The sequence below is a fragment of the Haliotis asinina genome, chromosome 7 (assembly GCF_037392515.1).
Source record: "Haliotis asinina isolate JCU_RB_2024 chromosome 7, JCU_Hal_asi_v2, whole genome shotgun sequence".
Taxonomy (NCBI): domain Eukaryota; kingdom Metazoa; phylum Mollusca; class Gastropoda; order Lepetellida; family Haliotidae; genus Haliotis; species Haliotis asinina.
Window position 1 is genome coordinate 40,234,837 of NC_090286.1, and position 27,593 is coordinate 40,262,429.

Consider the following 27,593-nt stretch of genomic DNA (forward strand, 5'->3'; position numbering starts at 1 on the left):
TGCCAGCTGTGATATTGCTGGAATATTGCTAAAAGAGGTGTAAAACCATACTCACTCACTTGTTGGGCACAGTCATGTTATGGAGTTGCAGTTAGCTGTGTAGAATTGCATCCCTGTGTGGACCAAGCCATGAGGTTGAGGGTTCTAAGCCCAGTGTTTCTTATTATATGTGCAGGTTTTGTAAGCATCATACTCGTGCATTTCACACACTTTGATGTACATCTGTTAGAATAAAACCCAACTCACTAACTCACTCCTCTCTTAGAAAAGTTTTCTTTTTATTGTAAAGCAGCCTGCAAGTTGATGCATCTTTAACATCCCGCCATGATATTGCTGATGTATTTTCTAAAGAGTGAAAAACTGTTGTTTCCAAGTTGCTGTCATTATGCATCCCGCTCTGCCTAGAACCATCACCCTTTCCCAGCATTTGTCGGAACAAAGTACAGTATGCAGCCAATGTTTGGAACCTTAGTTCAGATTCATATTTCTGAAACGCAACATTTTTATTCTTTTGAGAAACAGGAACATTATATCATGTATTTAGTTTCAATTAACACTGGGAACATCTGAAGACTATACATCCGTCCATGTACGTTGAAGTATCTTTCATGAATTGTCCTAGCATAAATGCTGCTGATTATTCATTTGTCCTTACCTAATGGGTTAATTTTCTAAAAGTTATGAACATATTTATCATAACGTTATGAGGTATAATTGTAAGTGATGAATGTTTTTCCATACTGGTTTTATCCCCTTTTGTGTTGACAAGGTAATGTGATCTTCAGTTGATGCGGCCTCCTTGGTTTACATTGAACAAGCAACTTGGCTTATGACAGTGGCATTATCTACTGGCTCTATGTTTGAATCCCAGATACACCCTGATTATTATCACCCAATTTCTATGACAGTTTCAACCAAATACAGCATTGTTACAATGTCAGTTGTGATGTAAAACTTAAGTTTCAGTACAGCCTCAGTTGGCATCAATTTGTGACAGTTTTAAAGATTAGTTTGTTGTGAGATGGCTGTAGTTAATAAAAATATGATTGTTTTCATGAATAATAATTACTTTGCAAATGATTTCGAAGAATTTCACACGGTAATGAGAATTTGTGTTCAGTGGTAGTTTTATTTATATGTTGGGGAATTTTACAGCCCCATTTTCAGTATTAATGGTGAAGTGTTTGTAATAAATCAAGTGGAATTATGTTTAATGCAATGTATGTTTAATGAGATATCTTTGGATAAGAATGAAGATTTTTATGGATATCAACTTCTTTATGAGAGAACACAACGTTGCGGAGTTAATGCTTACTCCTTCATCAGTAAGCATTAACTCCGAAACGTTGTGTTCTCTCATAAAGAAGTTGATATCCATAAAAATCTTCATTCTTATGTATTTTCACTTCTAAATGACATTCAAAGACGAGATATCTTTGATTAATCTATTCTTCTCTGTGTGTGTGTGTGTGTGTGTGTGTGTGGGTGTGTGTGTGTGTGGGTGTGGGTGTGGGTGTGGGTGTGGGTGGAGGAGCAACTTTAATGTGCCATGCAGAGTTATATCCCTTCTTCATGCCAGGATCCACTGATTAAGCTCACACATTATTTTACAGAAGTGCTATAAAACTGACTCAGGTGCAAATGCAGACACTTCTTTTGAGGAAATGATAGGATATAAAGCTGCATTGGTCTCCACATTTGTCAGTAATAAGTGACGATTTTCTTCCCCCAAACTAACTGTTATGAACTCAAGTCTGTATTTTAGTGTTTACTTTGTATAAAAAATAGTTTAGTTCCATGTTCTGTCCCTGATGAGCTGTCTTTCCTCATGTCAAAAAATTAGTGTTAAGCAATGATGAAATATTGTTTGGTGTAAAAATTTGTAATAATGTCTGAGGTTTTAAGAAATAATGTCTCCATACCTGAAAATAGGGAGTAGCCTTAAGATTAAGCCATGTCAAAGATCAGGGTTAAATTTCCTGTATTGTAACTATGCATGAAGTATATTTCCTTGTGTTCCCACTGTGCTATTGCAGGAATAAAGCTAAAGCAGTTTATAACCCTGTTTACTCACTCAGTCGTGACAGGTGTGTCATCTCATCAAGAACACAAATTCCTTTGATAAATGTAGGAGCTTTCATCAAACTTTATTGGTCATTGATGCATATTTGTTTTAGTGGCATTCTAGAAGTTGGAGAGAAAACTTTATGGATGATCCACTTCAGTATAGTGTTGTATACTGTTTTGAAGCATATGCTTGATAATGGTATAAGAAGCTATATCAGAACATTGCTATTGTTAATATAAAGAAGTTGACAATCCATACAGTTTTGTCATTTCTTTTGATGTGTATTTACTGATGAACATTTGCAAGGGATATGAGTATGTAGTATAAGAGATAAATGTTTTTGTGGAAACTGAATTAGATGAAATGTTTTGAAATGTTGTCATACCATGTATGAGATAATGCATTGCTTACTTTGGTTTCAAGTTAAAACAAACTTTATAAATTATTTTTATATGTCCAAGTGAAAGGATGAAATTATACTCAGTTAGTGCTTCATTAACATTGATTCCATATAAAAAAGTGTATTCGTGACAGTGAGTTACAAGTAAAGCTGTAATTTGTACCCACTTAGAGAACATTATTTTGTGACAAACTAAATATCCTGAGATATCACCCTGTACATGAGTCTCCATCAGAATCTCACTGCCATATTTTATAAAGCATTAATATATTCTACTCGAAGAAAATTAAGGACATTTTGATTCTCTCATATTGCTGTATACTCGTGAAGACCTGGTTAGAATTGGTCTTCAGTAACCCATGCTTGTTGTGAGAGGCGACTAATAGGATAGGGTGATCAGACTCAATGGCTGGTTGACACATGTCATTGTATCCCAGAGATCGATGTTCATGCTTTTCATCACTGGATTGTCTGTTCCAGGCTCAGTTATTTACGGATCCGCCATATAGCTGGAATGTTTCAGAGTGGAAATTAAAACAACAAATCAAACCGAAACGAAAACCTGTAGCTATATTTTCTCTGTCATGCCTTTTTGCCGGTATACTGTAGGAATAAGAATTAAGTAGTGGCCCTTTAATTCTTTTGAGCAATATATTTCAGTATAGTTTTGCATCCATATCACCTATCCTTTCTGTATCGATGATGCATTATGAGTGTTGAAACGTATGGCCCTGGATTTCCCTTTACAGATACTGTTAGAGGTGGACAGTCCACTCATTTCAACATGTAGTCCTTTCAACATGCAGCTTCCAGAAGGTCAAGATACTCGCTGACACAGCAAATTTGATGTAAATTGTGTATTTTATTACTGACACATACCTGGTTGAAGATATTTGGGTGTTGTGATAATACTTGTTTTCGTCATTTTTTATGCCAGCCAGCTTGTAAATAGCTATCATTGTTTCACATACCATTAAAGATGCTGGCACCATTACTCTCTGGAACAACCCTTCGACCCTATTTCTGAGCCAAAAGAGTCCTCTAGTCCAAGTTTTCTACCTGCTAACCTGCTAATGTGACCCCTGTAATGTGCCCAACCTGATTCTAACATATGACGTGCAATGGGGTAGCCTCGTGGATAAAGTATTTGCTTGTCATGCCAAAGGTCTGGGTTCAATGGTAAAATGTGTGAAGGCATTGTGTGTCCAGCCATGATGTAGCTGAAATGTTGCTGAAAGCCTTGAAAAACCATGCTCACTCACTCAGACATATGAAAGTCAGAAAGGGGTGCAAGCATCAACGACTTGAAGTGTGATGTGTTTAAGTGAATCTTTATTAAACAATATGTATCAGGATTGGCAATGGGTCCAAGAAGGTCCTGAAGGTACAGGAGTCCTACTCTGTATAACCTGCCTAGGGTACCTGAATTACCCCAGCGGACTCCTGTTTCAAAGTCTGCCGTAGCATTGGCCTGTAGACAAGCAGACCTCAGTAACAGGCATTTCCGTATAGCACTTCAAAGCTTACAGGGGCATGGTCACAGCAGTAAATACCTTAGACATACAACTGCAGTCATGGATATGTCCAAAGCGAAGTGTCCTTCTGTAATATTCAAAGATTCAAAAATGCATTTTAGTGTTATCAGTTCCCTAAGTTCTTTATTGTAAGCGACTTACAAGAGCTTTTCATTGTTCTGAGAGATGGTTCTTTCAAATGATGTCGGTGATAATGATTAAGTAAAAATATTTAGTTTTCCTAATTTTTATTGTGAAACACCTCTGTCGTGGATTGACAAGTATTGTAATGATATTACAATGATATTTACGACAGCTAATTAATTATTAACAGGAAAGCAATTAATTCTTTTTCTGATGTAAAACAGTATGAACATGTTATTCCTTAAAATATGTCTTTCATGTATATACAGAAACTCGTTAAGCTATTCATAAGTAGGCCAAAGTGAGATATTTATACATTTGTAACATGCTGTAATGTTTGCCATTGTGGGTGTAGTTGAAGTGAGAGTGCCGTTACGTTTATTCTGTAAAATGATTTGTGTATTGTGTCGTTATCAGTGTTTACTAATTTATTACACATCTACTTAGTATAGCTTACATCATGTAAATAAAATGTTCTAATGTTGTCCTTGTTTTGTTTTTTATTGGAGATGAGGATGCTAACTTGTACATATTCATATCCTAAGCAATAAATAGGAAGGTGTCATGAGTATTTGCGGGATATCGCTCTCCACGCCTAAAAGGTACATCGGTACAATTTAAAGAATGACGACGATTTCAGGTACAGCATGAAGCATGGAGATGATTTCAGATTTCCCCGTCGTGATACAGCTGGACGATTGTAAACTCGCCTTCTATGACGGACGTGCTTTCATTTTGTTGTATGCAAATGTCCCATTACGAATGTCAGAAATGCATTATCCTACTTATGTTTACAGTGACATTCGTAATAATAACTCTTTTGGAAATATTTTAACAACGACGGCAAGGACCAGCATTAAACCCAGACTCTTTTGTCTCTATAATGCATCGGAACGGTGGCCGATTACGTGATTAAACGTCTCTGACTCATTCATACCAACAATAACAAGACGACTTGGAACTACAACGGCCTTGGAGTCGCTATCCGCCCTCACGCATATTGTTGACACTGTTGCTGACGGTAGCATCAGCGATCTGACGCAGTGACGTCAACCTGCATATCAGCAAACAAAACATCCCTTGTGCTCTCGCTTACAGTTGTCCGTGATCTTGTCCAGCAGATGAAAGCACCTGCTTCCCATGTCAGCCTAATACGAATTCTAATTACTGTAGCGAATGTTTGGCAAATGGGAGGCAAATACAACTGCTGTGCTTGACATAGATTTCAACATTTCGTATATACTGCCCGTCCACTAGGGGATAAATCTGGCTGTTCTGTCGAAGGTCTTTTCATGCTTTAAGCGATTCAAGCTAGGCCTAACGTCTGTCTTTCCGTCTTTCAAGGTTTTTCACTGTTTTTCACTCTGTCAAAATGTTATTGCCACGTGAATACATGATGATGTTCTTGGTGTTAATCATCGGACTGCCCACTCTCGAATTATAATCAACAAGCTAACAAAACAGAAAAAAAAACAGAAAAAAACACGTTGTGGTATCTAGCCTGTCGAGTGTAAGCTTGCAAAGTATGTTTATCAGGCGCTGAGAGGTATTGTTCAGACTCACTAAATCGAGTGAAGTTAGGGCGTATTTCACCGTAGGCTTTAAAAAGAAACGCATGAAGCAGTTATGCAAGAAATGCACCATTGCACCATTCGCAATCTCTGTGCCTAAACGGCATTATTTTCCCTCCCGACTAGCCCTTTCTGCAATGCTTTTCCCCGATATGTGAGTAGGTGAGTGGGTGTGTATGCTTTTGTGCCGCTTTTAGCAATATTCCAGCAATACAACGACGGGGACATTAGAAATGATCTTCACACATTGTACCCATGTGGAGAATCGAACCCGAGTCTTCGGCATGACGAGCGGATTTCTTAAACATTAGACTACCCCACCGGCCCCGCATGGTACAGACAAACATGACAAAGACACAACAAAGATTCAAACCGATGGCCACGGCTTTCACCCACGCGAGTGGCCTTGAAAATTGTTTACTGTTGTCGGCAATATTCCATACAAATCCATCTGTTCTTAAGTTAAAGCAGTTGGCACAAAAAAGTATGAATGCTAGTATCAGCCTAGCAGTTTATTTGAAGAGAAACCTACCTGTTTGACTGCTATGTATGTTCTGCTTTTCGTTAAGGTGCACTGCCGTCATATTTGGATACAATTTAGCTGCGTTTCGAATTAGCGATCAATGCCTACATTTAACAAGAGTAACCACACCCGCGTGTATTTGTACAAAAGGGCCTTGGAGCTGATTGATCATCTAGGCGAACGTGGAACGTATATGTGTTATATTTTATAACATCGACGTTTTCATAGATAACAACTTGTTTTCATTCTTAATACGACGTTTCAGAGCTAAGTCTTGCTCGGGTGATTCCAACTTAGTCTGTCGTACAGACCCTGAATCAAATATATCCAAGCGAGCCCACGCGAGTATAGAAAACATGACATTGCACGGCTTCAGAAAAGAAAGTCTCAGGGCTTCTCCTCATTATCTTTCATTTTTTTCACTATGGGCATTTTGCTGTAAATTATCAAAGCATCAAACAAGTGTGGTGATTGATCGGATGTTATTGGCTGACATAACCCAAACTGCCAGTTAGACAGAAATGGCTGTTCCTTCATTCAAGTCGTAGTTTTAGTATAATGTTACTTCTGATGTGATTGAAATTAATGTATTAATTAATTAATTCGTTTGCCCTGTTCCACAGGTTTTTTTTATATGACGGCCGCCATATAACTGGAATATTGCTGAGTGCGAGGTAGAACTGACCACACTCACTCACTATGCTTATAGTCTCTGCATAAATAAAATAGAAACAAATAATTCCGATTACATTTAAAGGGAGCCAAGTGGAAATCTCGACTTATAGTCTGTCGTACAGACCCTGAAGTATATATATCCAAGAAAGCCCACACATGTCTAGAAAAGGTGGCAAGTCTAGATTTCCATAGCTTCTGAAAATGAAGAAAGTCTCACTATGAACGTTTTTTTCAAGTAAATATGTTCATTTCAGAGACTAGCTGTTAGTCTACTCGACTTACTCCATTTAGTTTTCTAGCATTGCAGAAAGGGCTGGGGTGGACGGAAAATGCTGCGGTTCAGGAATTGTGAGGCAGATTATGTGGTGCAAGTTTACCTGCATCCATTTATTTCATGTCAGCCTCTGGGGCGGTGGGGTGCCCTCGTGGTTAATGTGTTTGTTTGTCACGCCGATCGAAGACCCAGGTTCCATTCTCCTCATGGGTACAATGTGTAAAGCCCATTTCTGGTGTCTCCCGCAGTCATGTTGCTGGAATATTGATAAAAGCGCCGTTTAACCATACTCATTCATTATATCAGCCTACATATGTACAGAAGACAAAAGTCTGAAGATCATTATGTATGGAGCCGTTTAGTCTGAACTTACTCCCGTCATTCACTGATAATGATGAGAGAAGGAGGTATCATTGCATTTTCATAATTGGCATTTCATATTACGCTGTACCAACGAATCTTGTGTCACGTATTGTAAATGAAAGTAGTTAAACTTTTCGCGACATCGTCCAAACGATGCTACTAGATGAAAACAAATAAAATAGCTCAGATAAAATTAAATAACGTGTAGAAAATTACAGTTGTATTAAAGTTTAGATTTCATTTTTTTGTGAGACTCTTTTGACATTCCAAGCATGATCAAATAAAGGTATACTAGAAATTATTTTTTCTCAACAGCGGAGGTGGTGAAGATAAAGGGGAGATAACCAGTAAGATCCAATCAGGTGCGCGCCCCACATGCATCCACATTGATCGCGTGCAATGTTTGAAACAAATGGCGGCCAGTCTTGTTCACAAACTGGCGGTTCGAGAGGTAAGGAATCGATCAAGTGATGTGATACAAATTTCAAGGAAGAATGTACTTCTTCACATTTTAGAGAACTGCCACCGATTCTGCTGAAGTGCACATCACGATAAGACTTCCGACCTGAAGAATCGACTACCCTATTGTTTTTCCATATAGTCACCTAAATTCGTGAGGGCGTTAGATTGTCAAAGTTTATGCCAGCTTCAGTGGGAGGTCCACACTTTGACATACGCCACACATGCGACACGGCATCTTAACGACGGTAGTTGACTTAATCTAACAGATGTTTTATTGGTCAGTGAATTGAAATTGACAGCTTTCTGTTTGTTGTCAATAACAAAATGTCATTATTGACACTTCTGGGTCTCTTGTCAGTCATTTCATTCTCTTTGCGGGATACCTTTTCGTAATACAGTATGTTTATATGTTAATGTTTTAGACCACATGTAGATAAAATGGCATATCTATCTTTCCTTTGTCATGTTTGTGTGAATATTGGTTGTCGTTTTGTCATCTCATTTCTGAGCATGCTTGTTCTTCAGATGCTTTAACGTGTTGTGTCAGGTTTTTAAAATCCTTAGGGCTTTTTCGACATTTTTTATAGAACAAATTCAACTCCATGAAAATTGTAAGTTTCTGCTGTTGAATAATAGTGACACCATCTGTCATTTGATTTCTTATGTATCCTAGAAAGTTTTCACAGGTTCTTTCTTCTTTTCACTGATGATTCTCTGATGTTGTGTGGTGAGAATACATATGTTGAAATCCTCATGTCTTGCATCAGCATTAATTCTTCATTCACTGATAAGAGAAGAAATGGTGGCCCCCTTGCCATGGTGCAAGAATACGTTTTGAAAACTACATACCATGTGCATATATTGTCTACCAGCACATGACAACTATCTGTCAAAGACAGGTTTGCATTATGATCCTGTTATTTTGTATGCAGTTTGCATCACAATTAATCCAAATCTGTGTTGAATGAAAAGTTAGGGTGTGCATGTCATTATGCCTGTTATGTTAAAGGGGCGATGGAGTACATGGTTAAAGCATCCGCTTGTCACGTGAAAGTCCCATGTTTAACTCCCCACATGGGTTCCTTTTGTGAAGTCATTTCCTGGTGTTTCCTGTAAAAGAAATTTATTTTATTTTCACACTAATCAGTAAACAGAATGTTCAGCCACACTGACTGACATCACTTATTGTCAAATATGTCTTGAAGACAAATAATAATGACTTCCGTCATTCGCATTTACTGGTTATGAAAAAAGTGTATTATGTTAGGTGACTTCATCAATTTTTGCAGTCTACCTTAGCCATTGGCTGTTCATTATCCATGTTTATCATTCAAACAGATACTTGTCTTTTCTTCAGATATACACAAAACCCTGATTCAATCAGTTGTCCTTCATTAAACCCCAGCATGAGGTTGGAGTTGGCGTTGGGTTTTTGTTCCTACAGAATTCTTGTTATATGCTTGTTCATAAGTGTCATGGGTCGATGGGGTAGCCTAGTGGTTAAACACCGAAGACATGGGTTCGATTCCCCACATGGGTATGATGTGGGAAGTCTTTTTCAGGTGTCGCTCGCCATGATATTGCTGGAATATTGCTAAAAAAAGCATAAAACCCAACTCAGTCTTAAGTATCTTGTGTAGTACAGTTTACCTGGATAAATGCACATCTGTTAAGATTGTATTTCCATTCATATCAAATTTGTATTGTATATGTTTTGATATGGACTTTTTGTTGTTGTTCTTGTAATATTCCAGCTATATGGAGGCAGTATGGAAATAATAGGGCCTGGATTTTGTGATGTAATTCTGTGTAAAACAGAGAACTAATATGTAAGGAAAGACTTAAAAAGGATTGTACATTACCATGATTACAAAATCCAGCTTAACAAGTACACTGTGAAATGATTAAGTAATTACGTTAAGCTAGTGGGGACATTATTTTGCCATGGCAACATCCATACTGTATTGCAAGAATGTAAAGTTAACGAGGAGAATAGAATTGTTACATTGTTCTCCTCTATGGTTATTCAGGCTACATCTTGCATTATTTCATTTGGTTCTTGGAGAAGTGAACTATAATGTGTTGAACTAACAACTTGCAAATAAGTGTCACATCATAACAGTGTTAGAATCTATACCTAAAGGTCATTCCTCATTTAAGAAGGAGAAGTTGTTTATCCATATCTTATCCTTCAATAACTGTTGCCTTTTTTACCCATTTGGTGAGTGAGTGAGTGAGATAAGTTTTACGCCGCACTCAGCAATATTACAGCTATATGGCGGCAGTCTGTAAATAATCGAGTCTGGACCAGACAATCCAGTGATCAACAACATGAGCATCGATCTGCGCAATTGGGAACCGATGACATGTGTCAACCAAGTCAGTGAGTCTGACCACCCGATCCCGTTAGTCGCCTCTTACGACAAGCTGAGTCGCCTTTTATGGCAAGCATGGGTTGCTGAAGGCCTATTCTACCCCGGGACCTTCACGGGTCTTTACCCATCTGGATTATAAGTAAATTGTTTCTGTATTTATCTCAAGAAGAATTCATTTGCCATTATGTGAGAGAGACTTAAGAGTACTATGGAAGGATAAGATGTATCCTGTCTGTATTACAGTAATGAGTGGCGTTTTGGTGCATGGTCAAACATCATTTTCAGCTTATTTTGATATGGTTGAAGAAACTACATTATTATGGCATATATTGTTTAATCCATGTGTTGTGTGATATTCCCTATCATCTTCATTGGAAACAAACATGTTTACTTTCTTGTCCATCTGAATGTGGAAATGTATCAATGCCATTTGTTGCGATGGGTCCGTCCATCAGTACATCCGTGCGTGCATGTGCCCATGCATAATTGTCTTTTCCAGACCAGATCTTTAAAACCATTCACAGTTTCTTCACCAGACTTGGCACATAGATAGGTCTGGAGGTGTACTCCTGCCTTTTGTTGGTTTTGGAATTCGAAATTAAATGTTTTTTGCGTTTCAATTGCAACAGCTCTTGGCTTTGACTCAAAGTGGTGGTAGTGTTCCTTTCCAGAGCAGAACTCTAGAACCATTCAATGTTTCTTCACCAAACTTGGTACATATTATCATAATTAGTAGACATAGTCATTAGAATATTTCGCCAATGCGGGGGATATTGATGGCTTCGTCTTTTTGTTGATTATGTGGAACATGTGTAAGTACAGGTGTCATGTGATCTTCAGCACTCAACTACATGGCATGAAAAGTATCTACATCTGACTGACTTTGTGGCCTGCCATCTGACATACCAGGGTCTTCATGCTTTAAGCATATTTAATGTCAGGTCGAAATAGTTTCCAAAGTTTACTAGCCAATCGGGCCATTGACTCTGGACATTTACTCGCCTGATTTGATTTGTACTAGCAGGCCAGTGGGTATTTCGCACACTGCATAGATGGTGGCATCTTGGGTTGTGCAGGGTAATAATGCATTGGCGCTTTGAGTATGCACAAGTGTGTGGGAACAGGTGCTTTATAAATAGTCATTATATTGATTAAACATGTTAAACATGTCACTGTTGCTCATGAATAATTTTAATTATTTTTTTTCTTGTGATTTTACTGTTTTGATTTTGTTTTGTTTCAGCAAACTGGTAAATTAAAAATACAGAAGAAATCATTGTCATGGAAACCTTTTACCAAAATTCCTGGCCGACTGTGTTATCGCCTCAAGTCTCTTGTACCCCAGTTTGTCCTGGAAGAAGGGTATGTATTTGGGTATCCAAACTCTCACTTCAAAGGAGTTTCAAATTCAAGTTAATGTTATTTTCATAGGAGCAACAATATTACTTAGAACCTTTAATGCATTCAGGAATGTTTGTCTAATTTTATGCGTTTTTGATGTTTTGTTTTGGAGACAATATTTTTGGACAGTTGATATGAATATGATGAACCAATCTGAGACACTGAGTTTGTGAGTTTAGTTTACACCACAGTCAGCAATATTTCAACTATATGGAGGCGGTCTGCAAATAATCGAGTCTGGATCAGACAATCCAGTTATCAACAGCATGAACATCGGTCTGTGCAGTTCGGAACCGATGACATGTGTCAACCAAGTCAGTGAGTCTGATCACCCGATCTAATTAGTCGCACCTTATGACAAGCATAGTCTCCTTTTGTGGCAAGCATAGGTTGTTGAAGACCTATTCTACCCATTACATTCAAGGGTCTAGAGACACTGATTTAATGTAGTGATTAGTCTGTTACCTGTGATGCAGCAGGGTTTTGGGTCCTGGGGCCAACTAATATCTCTGTTAAGGACACCAGGATTTAGTTTTTGTACCGTATGTTACCCTAGGTAAGCTGAACCCTTAACTCAACCCTTATAAGACAGATACTCATGGTAATCTTAATCCCTTCATATAAGACAATGCCTTGCAAAAACAAATTAGAACTGAAATTAAATAATCTTCTCTAGTAATGTTTAATTGCTAATTCGACGTCTATACTTAGAAAATTGTCTTCTCTTGTTCGTTCAAGTGAAGTGATGCAATGTCGTTTTCATGACCCTTGGGAAAGAAGTTTACCAAAAGTGTAACCCATAGATAAGCCACCTGTTTTTTACAGACTGCTTGTCTTGGTCCTCAAAATTAAGCTTATCTATGATAATATACAGTAAACTTATGTATTCTGAAAGTAAACAAAAGTTTATGAATAGTTTTTGCTCATCAAAGTCAGTATGGAAACTGATCAATGCTTAATAGAGTAATTTTCATCAATAGAACTTACTTTAGTTGATGGGTTCTGTTACAAACAGTGTTGTGCAAAATCTTTTTGGTCATGATTCAGAAACATATTTAACTATGAGTAGGATGTGGTTTTGATCTTTTTATTTGATGAAAACAAACCATAATCTAATTGATTCTCAAAGTGACTTAAGACCATGTTGCCACGATTTTAATAAATGGCAGTGCATTGTCATGAAAATCTGCCTAGCAGATAATATATGCTATTTAGGATTGTTTTCACAGATTTGCAAAGTCTAAACTACTGTCTACTGGTAGCAAAATATGTATTTGATTAATGGACAATAGGATTTTGCATGACAGTGCTTGTAACTTAACAATTTCACTCTTGTGTCAATCTGTTCATGCTGACACCATCACCCGACACTGGGGGGCATTTGACAGCAACACAATGATTTGGCATGTCTTCGCTGACATCAGGAAATCATTAAATTGTTGAGTTTGTTACACATTTTATGTACAATTAAATGAAAATCCTTCCTCATAACATATCTCACAGGGCGCTAGCGACAGAGTTACGTAACCTGTCTGTGGTTTTGATGGCAGGCGAAAGTGAAACAGATGACTTTTTGGCTTCTTTTAATTGCCCAGTATTAATTATCCACACATTTCTGAGGAATGAATTTGGTATTTCGCTTAAGACTAACCATAAGTCTTTCATATGTAATGGTTAAAAGAGTACAAGTCTTTCATATGTAATGGTTAAAAGAGTACAAAAAATGTGAGTAAATTTGTTCTGTAATTGCTGCATGCCAGTGTATCCCAGTCAGTGTATCCCTAGATCGATGCTCATGACGCCAATCACTGGATTGTCTGATCCTGAACAGATCATTTAGTAACCCTGTCACATTTTTGCTGAGTGCAGATTTTATACAATTCACAAATTTTAACAGAGTTGAAAGTAACTCCAACACCTGAACAAAGACTTATGAGGCTAAGGTTTATTGAACACCTAGATGTGATCAATTTCAGATTATGTAGCTGTAATATTGCTCACTGTGTGTGTTCTCCTTGTTTGCAGACATGTGTTCCTAGGTTTTACCAAGTCAGGTCAGTTTGTGTTGTCCTACTCGCTCCATGTGGATGCAGATGAACACACAGCCTACCCTGTCTATGTCTACAGGCTGCACTGGTGGAGGTTTGTCCCAGAGAGGCCGCTGGAACTGGTAAGCTGTGATACTTAGCATCTTGTGGACAGGTCTGTGCAAGAACTTTCTGAAGCTGTTGAATAGTTCTATGTGGAATGTTAGGGGTGGGAACTAGGGTTGTTTATTTGCAAATAAGTTGTATTTCAGTATATTTCAGTTACCTGTGTTCTGATATAAAGTGGAAGCCCTCTAAACCGGCAGTCATTGGGACTGGCATAAAATGCTGGTATTGAGGGCATGCCGGTTTAGATGACTATTCTCTTTTTAACCTGAGGGATCTTGTATGTGCAGTAAATACTGAGTAAAATATGGCTGAACAACTTGTTGATGGTCATCATATCCTATTCAGTAAACATAACACCGGTAAAGCACTGAAAAACAAACCAGTCTCATCACAGTTGAAGACATCTTCCAAGTGCACATCCATCAATCAGAGTTGAAAGGTGGGACTTAAACTTGTCAACATCACTCTGATCTACAATAGCACAGTCACCACTCACTTTGAACTGTTTTATGTTTTATGTTTTATGTGTCCTCCATTGTGTGCCACCAATGTGAAAGCCAACCATCTCATGTCTTAAACTTATTGACATTTAATTTTGAAGCAAAATGAAAAGCTTTCTCTTTCAAAATAGGGTCAAAATGCTGGCAGTCAAAAAAGTCATGTGTCAGAAAGTTAAGTTTGTCAAATTCACTGTTTTCATTCACACGACAATTAATTTATAGTACAAGTGACACTTATCACTCACCAATTTACCTCACCTAATTAGGCCTAACCCTTATCCATACTCATTTTATCAGGCAACATCGATGAGTTTAATCTCGATAGTAATCCAATGTATCATTAATACACATGTAGCCAATCAACAGGAGAGACGAGATATTGGATGCTGGTTTAGAGAGCATTAATTACTGTACAAACTGTCAATTGGCTGGTCTTTTTGTGCCGAAATATGGAATAGGTCGACGCCGTATTAGAGGGTGTGTAAATGATCATAAATTAACTAGTTTCTGCAGGAACCAAATTTCTGGTGCCAATGTTGAGAGCGTTCAGGAGGGCTGCCGGTTTAGAGGGCTTCCACTGTATTTGGAACCTACATGTTTGACAGAAGATGACAATAATTGTGCATATCAGTTCTATTACAAGACCCTGAACATACGTCATGGTTATGCTGACAGCAATCTCAGAGTTTGGTAGCTTAGTCAGGGATTCTATTTTCTTTCTATTTAATTTATAGTACTACAGTATGCTGTTTTGACCTTGAATAACAAAGGAAAGCATTTTTTGTGCATGAAAGTCTGTGTAGATATTAATTGAAACCATAAAGATAATCACAAAAACTTCATTTATGTTCTTTACCCAATATACCGGTTCTCAGAAAAAAAATATTGCAATATTTATCATTTGAAAAGCATATTGCAGTTTACCAGTATACTGGTAATGCCTTGCAGCAGTAATGGGAACGTCTTGATCATTCATTTTTCACCACAGGATTTTTACAAGATATTTGAAGAAATTGTTCTGGTATATTTGTAGTGGTAGTCTTCCATATTACTGCCTATTTGCAAGACAGTGCCACTTTCCAGTTTTGTTGTTCACTCTTGTTGTGGAAGAAGGGAGGTAATTTTCATAGTCGTTATTACCTCTTCATCCATGGCAGGTGAAAGACATCCTGTTATGGTAAGTTAAGAGATCAAAACCATTTACAATACATTTTCCCATAGCCATTTCTATGTAGAGAACGTACAACTGATGTTGCTTTTGTGTAGGTGTCAGAAGTACGGTTGTTTGGAGAAGAAGATATAGTCCAAGATCTGTTCCTTGCATTTTGTGAGTGGCCAGAAGATGACACAAAGGTTCTTGTGTATGGCCATTGGTAAGTGTTCTCAGCATAGTGGAAGTATATGGATTACATTCACTGCAAATGTAAGTCTAAACACAACTAGGTAGTGAGTTCAAGAGCAATTAGTGGGAAAGATCTAGATCATTATGTGCTGAAAGTATTCTGAGCTTTTTTTTTTTCGAAAATCTGTGATGTTTGCCAATGCCTATTTTCAAAGACTGTTTTTGTCTTATTACTTCTGTGATTACCTGATAAACATTTTCAGGTGAAAGGGATGAACTGAATGCACGCAGTAAGAATGGTAACTCCTGACTAGCTACTTCGAACACGTCATTTCTGATAAAGACAGCTAACCATATGACTCATATTTAAAGTGTAGAAAAAGATGAGAATTTGGAGATATGACACAATCTATGTTCTTTCAGTGTTCCTGGTCGGGGAGATGACAGCTGTCAGTGTTACCTGACAGTCACTGCTGTGCCATCGCTCAAACGATGTCAAGAATGTCGGCTACTCAAGAAAGGCAAGATATATTATGTGACTCTTTTTAATAAAAATTATGATGAGTATAGCATGACTTTGTAACTGTTGTAGTTTTTGTTTTGATTAACATTGCTGTATTTCAGCAAGTGCCATGAAAAAGTTGTCAGACATGTTGGTATTCGTTAGACATCTGCTCTAATCATGCTTATATGATAGTTTAAATGTCTTGTCATTGATAGCTTCAGTAATAGTTTATCATAGGGTGCAAAAATTTACACATGTGTTTTGTTTGAAATGGGTATGAAAGCAAACGGATCTTCTCATATGTCTGATGTGAAACGTTCTGGATCTTGGTCTCTAGGGCCCAGTTAGTTTCAAAGTCTGCACCAGGATATGTTGATATGGATGATGTTAGTGTGTATGAAATGTCATGGGAAATCTTCAAGGAACCAAGAGCTGCCTTGATTTCAACTGTGCACATGTTGGACCAGGGATTAATATAGATTAAGTGAATGTGTAGATGAAGATTTTGTTTTCTTTCTTGTTTCTTGTTATATTATTTCTATTACACAATACAGCACAGCCATTTTTTTTAAACACACCATAGTGTTAGTGTAAAGCTTCATATATGGAAACCTTGGCTATAGTTTTTGAACAGCCATTGTAATAACCCTTACTAGAGCTGTGACGATATATCGTAATATCGATAATCATGATAATTTATCAGATGACAAATATATTGATACCTTTTTTCGTATCGTGATACTTATCGTTGACCTTAAAATTGTTAATATTCGCTAGAAATTGATGGTTATGTGAAAATTTACACTGTTACTTGATATAAGGATATACGTTTTTACAGACTATAACTAAAAATAACATATCCTGAAGTGCATCGAATCGAATCGTATCGTTCCAAGATATCATGATACACATCGTATTGTATCGTAAATTTTCTATATCATCACACCTCTAACCCTTACACTGAAAATTCCATGAATAAGATTAAACGTGTGTGCCATCAGGGATTTATCTAGACCTGCCCACAGGCAGATAGATTGTGTTAGTAGCCTGGCTAGCTATTCTTGAAACGTTTGTAGTCGTAAGAACTTCTTAAGTTCGTTTTCAGCACATTGGCTACAATAACAATTAAGAATTCGTTGAGTTTTGAGCGTTTTGAGAATAACAGCCCTGGGTTGGAGCTGGCATAGGTATTACAGTGCCAGTATTTCTGCTGGTATATTTTACAGTTGGACCTTGTGACTGGCTAGCATTTCAGATGCTGGTAAATTTTACCAGTGAAGTGATTATGCTTTTCATTGTTAGTGAGACCTTGCACCCAAACAACAAATCAGAAGTGTACACTGTATTGCAATGCTGCTATTTTTAGCCTGGGTTTTTCCCAAACTGCTATTTTTTATTTGTCAACACCTTGATGTCATAGAGAAATAAAATTGACAGAGGTAATTAGAAAACTGATTTTAAAATTTGCCAGACATGATGACTGACAGCGTTTGAAATTACTGGGCATTCTAACTTTGGTCAACTGATCTGATATATACCAGATAATGGAACTACTTAGTGCTCAAATTCAAAGACTATTTTAATGATTCTTGGGTTTTGAAATATTTCAGAGTCCTCAGGTAACCCTGGAACCTGTCTCCAGCACAGCTTCTGTCTTCATACAAAGTATGAACTTGCACCTCCGTTCCCTGCCTTCTCACCACGAGTGCAACTTAAAATAGATGGCATTGCCATCCTCAACACAGGTGATTCCATAGTAGCCCTGCAGGTGGATGCAACTCACTCACTAAGTAGCTTTAATCAAACAGACGATACCCTTCTAGGGGAAACAACCTCAAACACTGAACATATGCAAAGTGACTTACATGACAACTCCTATATTGGTGCTGAACTGTCTATTTTAGAAACTCGGACATCTATTTTTACCATAGAGGATAGCAACAGCCCACTGTGTCATGACCACACTGGAGGTATAGGCAGAGTCAACGAATTTCTGGAAGGTATGCAGGAAATTACGGCTGACGACGATGAGGAAAATGTGCATTCTCCTGAACTGGAGGGTTCTGATCTCGAATGCTCTGAGTGCAAGTCAACAAAAAACTGTGAACATTGTCGCCACATCCCCAAGGAAACACGTCATGGACCAAGTTACCGTCCCGCTCTTAAAGCTAAGAATTGTACTGGCGAGAGCAACAGTCAACATTCTGATTGTATGAAACCCATGGGGGCATGTGGCAAGCTGACCTGTTCTGTGGGATCTCCTGGGAACCAGTGCTCACACTCTTATAGTCCATTTACTGATACTAAGTGCCACAGTCCCGAGCAGCCAATGAGAGCTGGCTGCAGCAGTGCCAACCTGCATGACTTGGACGATATTGTAAATAATTGCTCAACATCCAAGTTGTCTTCCCAACGATCGTTTTTCTCGCCAAGCAATAGCGGAGCAAGCACGACAGGCTCATCCAAGAGTTCTGAAAGTGTGGTTGTACATACAAATCATTCTCGAACTGTTACATTCTCACTTCGAAAGTACGGGTACACGATTGAAGACTCATCCGAGTCACCATTGCCAGTTGAAGGTACAATGTCTATTTTCTCATATGATTTAGCTTTGCTTTGAAAACTCTTTGATTGTAACCACTATCAGGTCAAGGACACTATTAAGGTTATGTTCATCATAAAACATGGTTATCATTGTGTGTACTGTTAAAACTCCAGTAAGCAAGCCTGATGCGTATTTGTCTTAAAAAGCCTTATTACTACCACATCAAATATCATGTTTGTAAAATGTCGGTCCAAGGTCAAGGTCATTTGAAATTTAAGTTTTGAGATCATTAATGTCAGATGTTCTATACATTTTTGCATCTTGCAGACCTATTCTGAAGCAGTTCTAGAAGTTTTGAAATCAAAGTTTATTGAGTACTGTCAACATTGTTCATTGTTCATGTTCACTGGACAGTCATAAACATGGTGAGCTGTGAAGATCCAGGGTAAAATAGGTCTTCAGAAACCCATGCTTGCCACAAAAGGTGTCTAGGCTTGTCATAAGAGGCAGTTAACAGGATCAGGTGTTCAGGTTTGCTGACTTGGTTGACATGTCTTCGGTTCCCAATTGCACAGATTGATACTCATGCTGTTGATCACTGGATTCTCTGGTCCAGACTTCATTATTTATAGACTGCTGCCATACAGCAGGAATATTGCTGTGTGCGACGTATAACTAAACTCATTCACTCATTCACTCATTTACTCACTCACACATAAACATGGTAATGATATTTAGCTGTGGAATAGGAATTTGCCAACATGCAGAACACTTTTGATGTATCTTATTCTTAAGCATGTTCAAACTTGGTGGATGTCATCAGTACACAACACCATTTAGAAAGTGTTGTACGTTATATTTGGGATTACATTTTCTAATAGTGGCTGTGGGGACTATGTGGCTGACTTTATGTGCTGGCGATTAGGTGCCTGACCATTTTTGTACCCCTGCTACGAAGTAACGGGGATATATAGCATTCATTCCTGTCCGTCCATCCAGAGCATATCTCTTAAAGTTTACATGTCAGGTTCACCAAACTTCACACACGTTAACGATTTCCCATAGATTTGCTTTCTGCTATTTTGAAGTTTTTCAGAATTTTGTTTTTTGCTTTTTCCATGGAAACATGACTTAGTGCCAAATGTGTTTGCTGTTTTTTTCTGGAACATACCTCTTAAAGTTTGCCTGCTAGTTTCACCAAACTTCACACACATGTTAATTATTACCCATTGATGTGCTATTTGCTGTTTAGAAGGCTTTTCAGAATTTTGTTTTGTTGTTGTTTCCATGGAAACATGACTTTGTGCAAAATATATTTGATGATTACCCGGCCACAGCATATCACCGGAACTGAGCATGCTAGGTTCACCATACTTACTGCACAAGTTAATCATGATGCACATGACCCACACGTTTTTGTGTCTTATGTACCAACATGTGGTTTATTCTCTGTATCTAGATTAGTTGTTTCCTTAATGTTATCAACATGTGATTTATTTACTGTAACTACATGGGTTGTTTTGTTCATGTCATAAGTACAAATACTGTTCTGACTGATTCTAAGTAGTTAATTTCTTCATTTCATATATGCAGGTAAAAGTCTACATGGCAAAACTATTATCTAACATATATAGAAAGTTTAGCAGTGTCAAGGAGAACGTTTTGTGAGCTGCTGATCCTTGTCACACTATCAATATCTGTCATGTCCATGTTCCAAAGTGGTAAGCGGGGATATGTGAGCTGTTCCTACTTCTGCACTTGTTTCAATGAGATGAAATTTTATTCAGTTTCAGATATCCTTTGTCTTATTTCATGATTTTAATGTATATGTAGTTCTTTTTGTGTGTTTTTACCCTGCTGCAAACCAGATTGGGGGACTTATTCTGCAGTGTCTTTCCTTATGTACATACATCCCGATTTGTGTCATCATCATATCTCATGAACTATTGAACCCGATGTCTTCCAATTTGGTGACAACTTACAAATTGGGAGATTATACAGACAACATCTTCAAGGTCACCACAACACTTTAACCACTTTTCAAGGTCTTGTTACGCGATATCTCATGCACTGTTGTACCCAATGTCTTGAAGTTTGCTGACATCCTACAGATAGGGATTGCACAGACACCAATCAATTTGAGTGACCTTGACCTTGACCTTCTTTTCAATCCTACCATGACACTTTGACCAATTTTTGAACTTATGTAACCATGTTATCTCATAAAACATTGTCTCTGAGTTCAAGAATATATTTCCATGTCTTACAAATATGATATCAGGAATTGACATGACATAACATTTTGTGGTAGGGGACATTGCCACTTTAGTTTAAAAGACTCCACACTTTGTTGTGAGTGTGTGTGTTTTTTAACGTCACACACCAGCAATATTTCAGCTCTATGGTGGCATTGTCAACCAAGTCAGCAAGCTGTTAGTTGTGTCTTATGACAAACATGGGTCTACTTCATGTACTAAATTCACTATGTAGATGATATGTATGATAGATCTTTTATGCATGATGATGATTATTGTGTTTCAGATGACTACGACCTGGCGTACCGCAGTGTGCTTCCTGTGGAAGTGCTGTGGTGTGACAGCAAGCAGCTCTCTATCATCAGGTCCATGATGCCAGAGAACCCTGCGGTAAGTAGATGATGACTAGTCAGAGAACAGTTTTGCAATACCCACTAGCAGTGAGAGATTGAATTAAGTCATGTGAAAAAGGATTTGGTAGGGTAGCCTAGTGGTTAAAGCATTTACTGGTCATGCCACTCCCAGTCTTTATTCTTTCGCAATGGCGGTGGGGTAGCATTGTGGTTAAAAGTGTTCACTTGTCACGCCAAATACTGTGGTTCAGTTCTCCATGTGGGTACAATATGTAGAGCCCATTTCAGGTGTCCCCAGCTATGATATTACAGGAATATTGCTAAAGTGGCGTAAAATTAAACTCACTCACTCAAATGAAAAAAAAAATCATGTATAATTTCTTTTGTTGTACCCTTGTGAACTCTTGGTAGGGAAAACTGAAAAAAGAAATTTGACTGAAGTGTTTTATGACATAGCAAGGAAATCTGCCTTAGCAAGGAAATCTGCCTTGTATTTTGTCCCAGAACTGTGGACAAGTTTGTGGTTACAAAGAGGACAGAATTTATAAACGTCTCCAGTAAAAACTTTCTTACTTCTTGGAATGGGACACCATGTATACCGTTGTAATTTTTGTGCAGCAGGACTGATGATCTTGCTTCAAGTTGAAATACAGCAAGAGATGAGCACTGTTTCATTGGCATTGTTATCCATAAGTTGTTTCCATTGGTTGTTTGTCATCTTAAAAATCTTTTGTCAAACTGTTTAAGCTCTTTGTTGTTTTGTCATTATAAAGGTAGCATGTTGCTTTAAATATTGTTAGTTGAAAACAGCATGTGAGTCTCTGTACTAGGGTCGTTTGTGGAGTTTATGTGACGTGATATTAATGTGTATGGTTTGTGTAGGTGACAGTACTTCAGATGACGTTTGACATCGAGCACTACATGGTGGAGGTGATACACCAGGAGGCTGAATGGGGCCAGCGATATGTGGCCTTCTGTAACTCATGCTGTTGTTATGAAACAGCGAGATTGTTATGATATGTTTGTGGAGTTCATGTGACATGTGATATTAATGTGTATGGTTTGTGTAGGTGACAGTGCTTCAGATGACGTTTGACATCGAGCACTACATGGTGGAGGTGATACACCAGGAGGCTGAATGGGGCCAGCGATATGTGGCCTTCTGTAACTATGACCTGCAGATACTTGATGTAAGTACTAAAATTAGTGAGATTGTGGGATATTTTTCAAGTGTAATTGACCTGTTGTGTCTTCTTGTGTAAGTGACAAATTTTCAAACCTGGGGTCTGAAATTTGGTCATGGCAATCTTCAAATGGATGTGTCTAGAATAATAAGGTTTCACTATGCATCAAGACGGTCTAATCGATGGTCTAGTCTCTCTTACATGCGTTAGATATGTAAGTAGTAGTAATATGCCATCTTACTTTATATCATGATCAGACTGTTGATCGTCCAGTCTCTCGACCACTAGCGAGATATGTGTGTAGTAGTGATATAACAGTTTATTGTATATGTGAGATCTGTAGCAGTTAAGTGTATATACCGTGACCAAACCATTGATCGTCTAGTCTCTAGACCACTAGCGAGAAATGTGTGTAGTAGTGATATAACAGTTTATTGTATATGTGAGATCTGTAGCAGTTAAGTGTATATACCGTGACCAAACCATTGATCGTCTAGTCTCTAGACCACTAGCGAGAAATGTGTGTAGTAGTGATATAACAGTTTATTGTATATGTGAGATCTGTAGCAGTTAAGTGTATATACCGTGACCGAACCATCGATCGTCTAGTCTCTCATACCCTGGTGAGATATGTGTGTAGTACCAATGTGCCATGTAGCTGAGCCTCCCGTCTTGCCTATAGTTGCCAGATGTAGAAGTATATTGCATGTTTCAGGTGTGTCCTGACAGCTTCCGTGTGTTTGGCACAGTTCATGCCCTCATCCAGGCCAGAGATCGACTTACCAAACAAAGGTATGTTCTCACTGTACTTGGAAGGCATGACTACTATATAATCATTGTCGAATCCTTTGTGAAAGAAAACCAGTGTCAACACTGTGCAATCCGTTTTTAGTTTTAGTCTACTCATTGTATTCAGAACCTTTTCTGTAATTTTGATGATGTTTCTAATGTATTTTATTGCAGCCATTCCTTGAACTTAGAGTTCCAGATATTCACACATGCTGGTGGAGTGATGTGCTGTAGGGATAATAGAATTATGCTGTTGGGATACATAAAATTTTGTTGTAGGGTTACTTAGAATTATGCTTTAGGGATGTATAGAATTACGCTGATAGAAGTCAATGGAGACCAAGGAGGTGTTCAAAGAGTCCATGTATTTTTCAGCAAAGGAGCTGTGAAGTCATATCAAACCAGCTTTACCTTTGAGTGGAATCTGCGTACAGGTAGGTGGATATCAATCTGTTGATAGTGAGTTCAGTATTACATGTGTGAAATCAGGCCAGAAACACTCTAATTCAGGTTGGTGTGATCATTGATCACTGACACCCAACCCACTCCCCAGCCTGGAATGCCCCATAAACAAAAAGTCACTCTAACAGATCGGTAGATATCTGAAGGCCAAGTGAAGGTCCCGGGGTAGAACAGGCCTTCAGCAAACCATGCTTGCCATAAAAGGCGACTATGCTTGTCATAAGAGGCGACTAACAGGATCGGGTTGTCAGACTCGCTGACTTGGTTGACACATGTCATTGGTTCCCAATTATGCAGATTGATGCTCATGTTGTTTACCACTGGATTGTCTGGTCCAGACTTATTATTCACAGACCACCGCCATATAGCTGGAATATTGCTGAGTGTGGCGTAAAACTAAACTCATTCACTCACTCACTGATATCTGAAGAACTGTACTTTGAGGATGTTTTCATTGCCACAAGAACATTACAAAGCCAAGGCAGCTTCTATCCAGGATCTCCACAGGTGTGTTTATGACACTGATGTAGTTGTGTTATGAGCATGCTTTTTGTAATGGCGGACATGGTTAACATATTTCTGTGCTTGTTTCAGGGAACTACTCAACTCTACATATAGATGAACTGACAGAGATGAATGAACAGATCATGAGAGGGTAAGAACACCATCATGTTTGTCATTACATGAAGCAGTTCACAATATCCCTGTAAAGTGTTGTGGAAGACATGGGAACTCTCTCAGTAGAAATGTGGATGTGGGAAAGTCCAGGTTAGAATTGGTCTTCAGCAATCCATGTTTGCTGTGAGAGGCAGTTAACTGGGATCAGGTGGTCAGGCATACTGACCGGGTCATCGTACCCCAAATGTGTTGGTCAGTGCTGTGCTGTTGCAGCGTTGATCACTTCAATTTGTGGTCCAGACTCATTTATTTATAGACCTCTATATAGCTGGATTATTGCTGATTGTGGCATTAAACAACCAGCCAGCCAACAAACAAGCAGTTGAAATGTTGGGTTCTGTCAGCTATTTACTTCGTGATATTTCACTCAATGAGGCTTGGAATTTGTGCAGTTTAAGTTTCATTTAAGCAAAACCTGTGATGTGGTTTGTGACTGATCAGTAGTGTATGGCTGATTGTGACTGATTGTTCTCCAGGAAAGAATGGAAACCAGGAAGCAAAGAGTGTGGCCAGCTGAGGAGGAAGAGCTACTGCCCTCAGTCGTTCTACAGGAGTGTACATATCCTCTCCAACGAAGCTGTCTTCAAAGGTAACAGTAGTGTCTCAGTTATCGTCCTTATTTGATTGCCAGGACACATTTTTGACAAAGAAGATGATTGAGAAAAAATGGAATGGACTGTTTATTATTGGGTTTGGCTGATATCATGTTGAAGATCTCAGTTCACATCTCTGTGAATTATGGTTAAGTACATGGTGCATTCAAGGAGTTTGTTTCGCACCAAACATCTGGTTCTTATTCTTATGGCCTGCAAAGGCATCTACCAGTGAAGATCATTCTGAAGAGTTAGTCTTCAGCAACCCCTTCTTCTTAGAGATGAATGGGTAGGCTACTTACAGGATCGGATAGTTAGATTAGAATTTTGACGTTTACTGTTGATACAATGGCAGTGGCCCATTCTTGATTCAGAAAATCACTGATAATCCAGAAAATTGACCACTGTCAAAATTCTCTATAGCAGTCCCTAACCCACGTGGATTCACCTCTACAATTTGTATGGGTCTGACCATTTATCCTGCACCATTTGTTTCCAGTAAAAAGTAATCTATTTTCTTTGGCTTTTTTGTGAGAATGACTGCTCCCCAAACTCACCAGCCTTTAATTTGTAAGCATGTTTTTATCACTGATGGAACAAGAAGGGCCTACATTTTCCGAAACTAGAATGAGTCTTGTTTATGATAGCATCTGATCAGATATCCTTTGAGTTAAAGTTTTTCTTAGTTTTGTCTGGGTTTACATTTTACATGTGTGATCGTCGTTGTTTTACAGCCTACGACTGTTTGTTTGTATTTTTCTGAACTCTATTTCCTTTCTATTCCAGGCCGGTCCCTACCCATGCTGATAGCTCCATATCAATACACTGCTATTTTACTATGAAAACTCAAGAAGGCTACAAGAATGTGTGTGGAACAAATGATGTTGAGGTTCATGTCATGTACTTACTGGAAAGTTTAGATGTGTAATAGGTGGAAATAAGATCAGTGTGTTACTTCTGTGTATTGCCATACAGACAGCTAGGAGGTCACATGGAGACATGTTCAATAATTCACTTGTGTGGTACATTAACAGCGGGTATGTGAAGGAAATATGTGGTTTAAGTGTGTATTTTACATGGAGGCATGTTCAATAATTCACTTGTATAGTACAATAACAGCGGGTATGTGAAGAAAGTATGTAGTTTAAGTGTGTATTTTATCATAACCTTCTGCATTTTGACTAAAGTCCGTTCTGGATAATCAGTTGTGAAAATGAAGTTGACTACAACAATCAGGTGATTTTAACCTTCCAGGTGGTAGTAAGTATCATGGTAACGGGTTCATCCCAAGACTGCAATGGGTTTGTGTGTCAATGAAGTTGACTGTACGGTTGTTTTCCAGACCGTGCTGACTAACTTTGTATTGTGTGAGTTGTCAGCGCCACTGGAAACAAGGTTACCCATGACTAAATGTACAAGGGTATTAACATTTCATTGGATGTGGTTTACAGGGCACCATTTAACAAAGAAATCATAGACCTACTGCTGTCATGTCTGTTTGATGTATGATATTTCATAGCACAAACATTGCTTTGAGGTCTTGATGATTAAAACCATCCAACACCTTGTCTTGTGCACAGAACTGATTGCCTAGATTACCAAATTTATCTCTTTGTAAATCATTTGTGATGGTATCTGTTAGTATTTTGTAATACAAAATTTGAGGAGGGTGCAAAAAACAGGAAGACATGTAAACATGTTATCGGCAATCAGCAAACATGTTCAGTTGCTCAGCTTGTTGATAAATTAGTATGTTTGGTTGATGAGCAAATTTTAACTATTAGACTGAAAACCAGCTAGATATTCAAGAGCCTTTAGAAGCCAGGTGAGGAATTGAAGGTTTTAAGAAAGTACTGCCAATAGCTGCAGTGTTATGGTGATGTATGTGTGGCTGTGTCTTTAAATGTATGGAAAGAACCCAAGACCTGCAGTTGAGTTGATGAATGGTTAGTCCGGACGTTTTGAGACAAAGTGTGCCCTTAATGAGGTGTATGTCTCTCCATCAGGGGAAACAGCGAGATTGTTATGATATGTTGGTGGAATAGATATCTTGACTATAATGGCACAAGACTTTTAAGGGTTTTTATGTGGAGACCTTACGTGTTATTACTGTATGCGCTTCAAGGCCAGATTTTTTTCAGATCTGATGTGCAAAACCTGTAATACAGTGTCTTTTAGTTCTACAGACCAGAAATTTGTCAAATGCTTGAAAAAATGATCTGTCAGGAAACTATTTTAAATGCTATGATAAAACCCTTTTGGAAATGAATCTTAAAAATCTCAAGATGCAACAATTTGTGATGAACCATGAATGAAAATAAATAAATATTTTAGAATTTGAAAATTACTAGTGTTTTTACCGGCATCCTAAATTCTTGAACAAAAATCATTTAACCAAGACAAAAGGAATCTGGCTTTAACTAGGTAAGCACATACAGTGATGAAGCCTTATGTGGTACAT

General features: G+C 38.1%; 1 protein-coding gene across 1 annotated transcript; it reads left to right on the plus strand.

The window, feature by feature from the left end:
• Positions 1–7,894: 7,894 nt before the first annotated feature.
• Positions 7,895–27,468, plus strand: LOC137291535 (DDB1- and CUL4-associated factor 15-like). The gene is made up of 13 exons (XM_067822902.1): positions 7,895–7,983; positions 11,613–11,731; positions 13,796–13,940; positions 15,693–15,799; positions 16,192–16,289; positions 17,884–18,852; positions 21,360–21,463; positions 22,497–22,616; positions 23,326–23,402; positions 23,775–23,833; positions 24,456–24,516; positions 25,016–25,128; positions 25,919–27,468. The coding sequence occupies exons 1-13, from the start codon at positions 7,945–7,947 to the stop codon at positions 25,972–25,974; spliced, it is 2,067 nt and encodes a 688-aa protein (XP_067679003.1). The 5' UTR covers positions 7,895–7,944; the 3' UTR covers positions 25,975–27,468.
• The last annotated feature ends 125 nt before the right edge of the window (positions 27,469–27,593 follow it).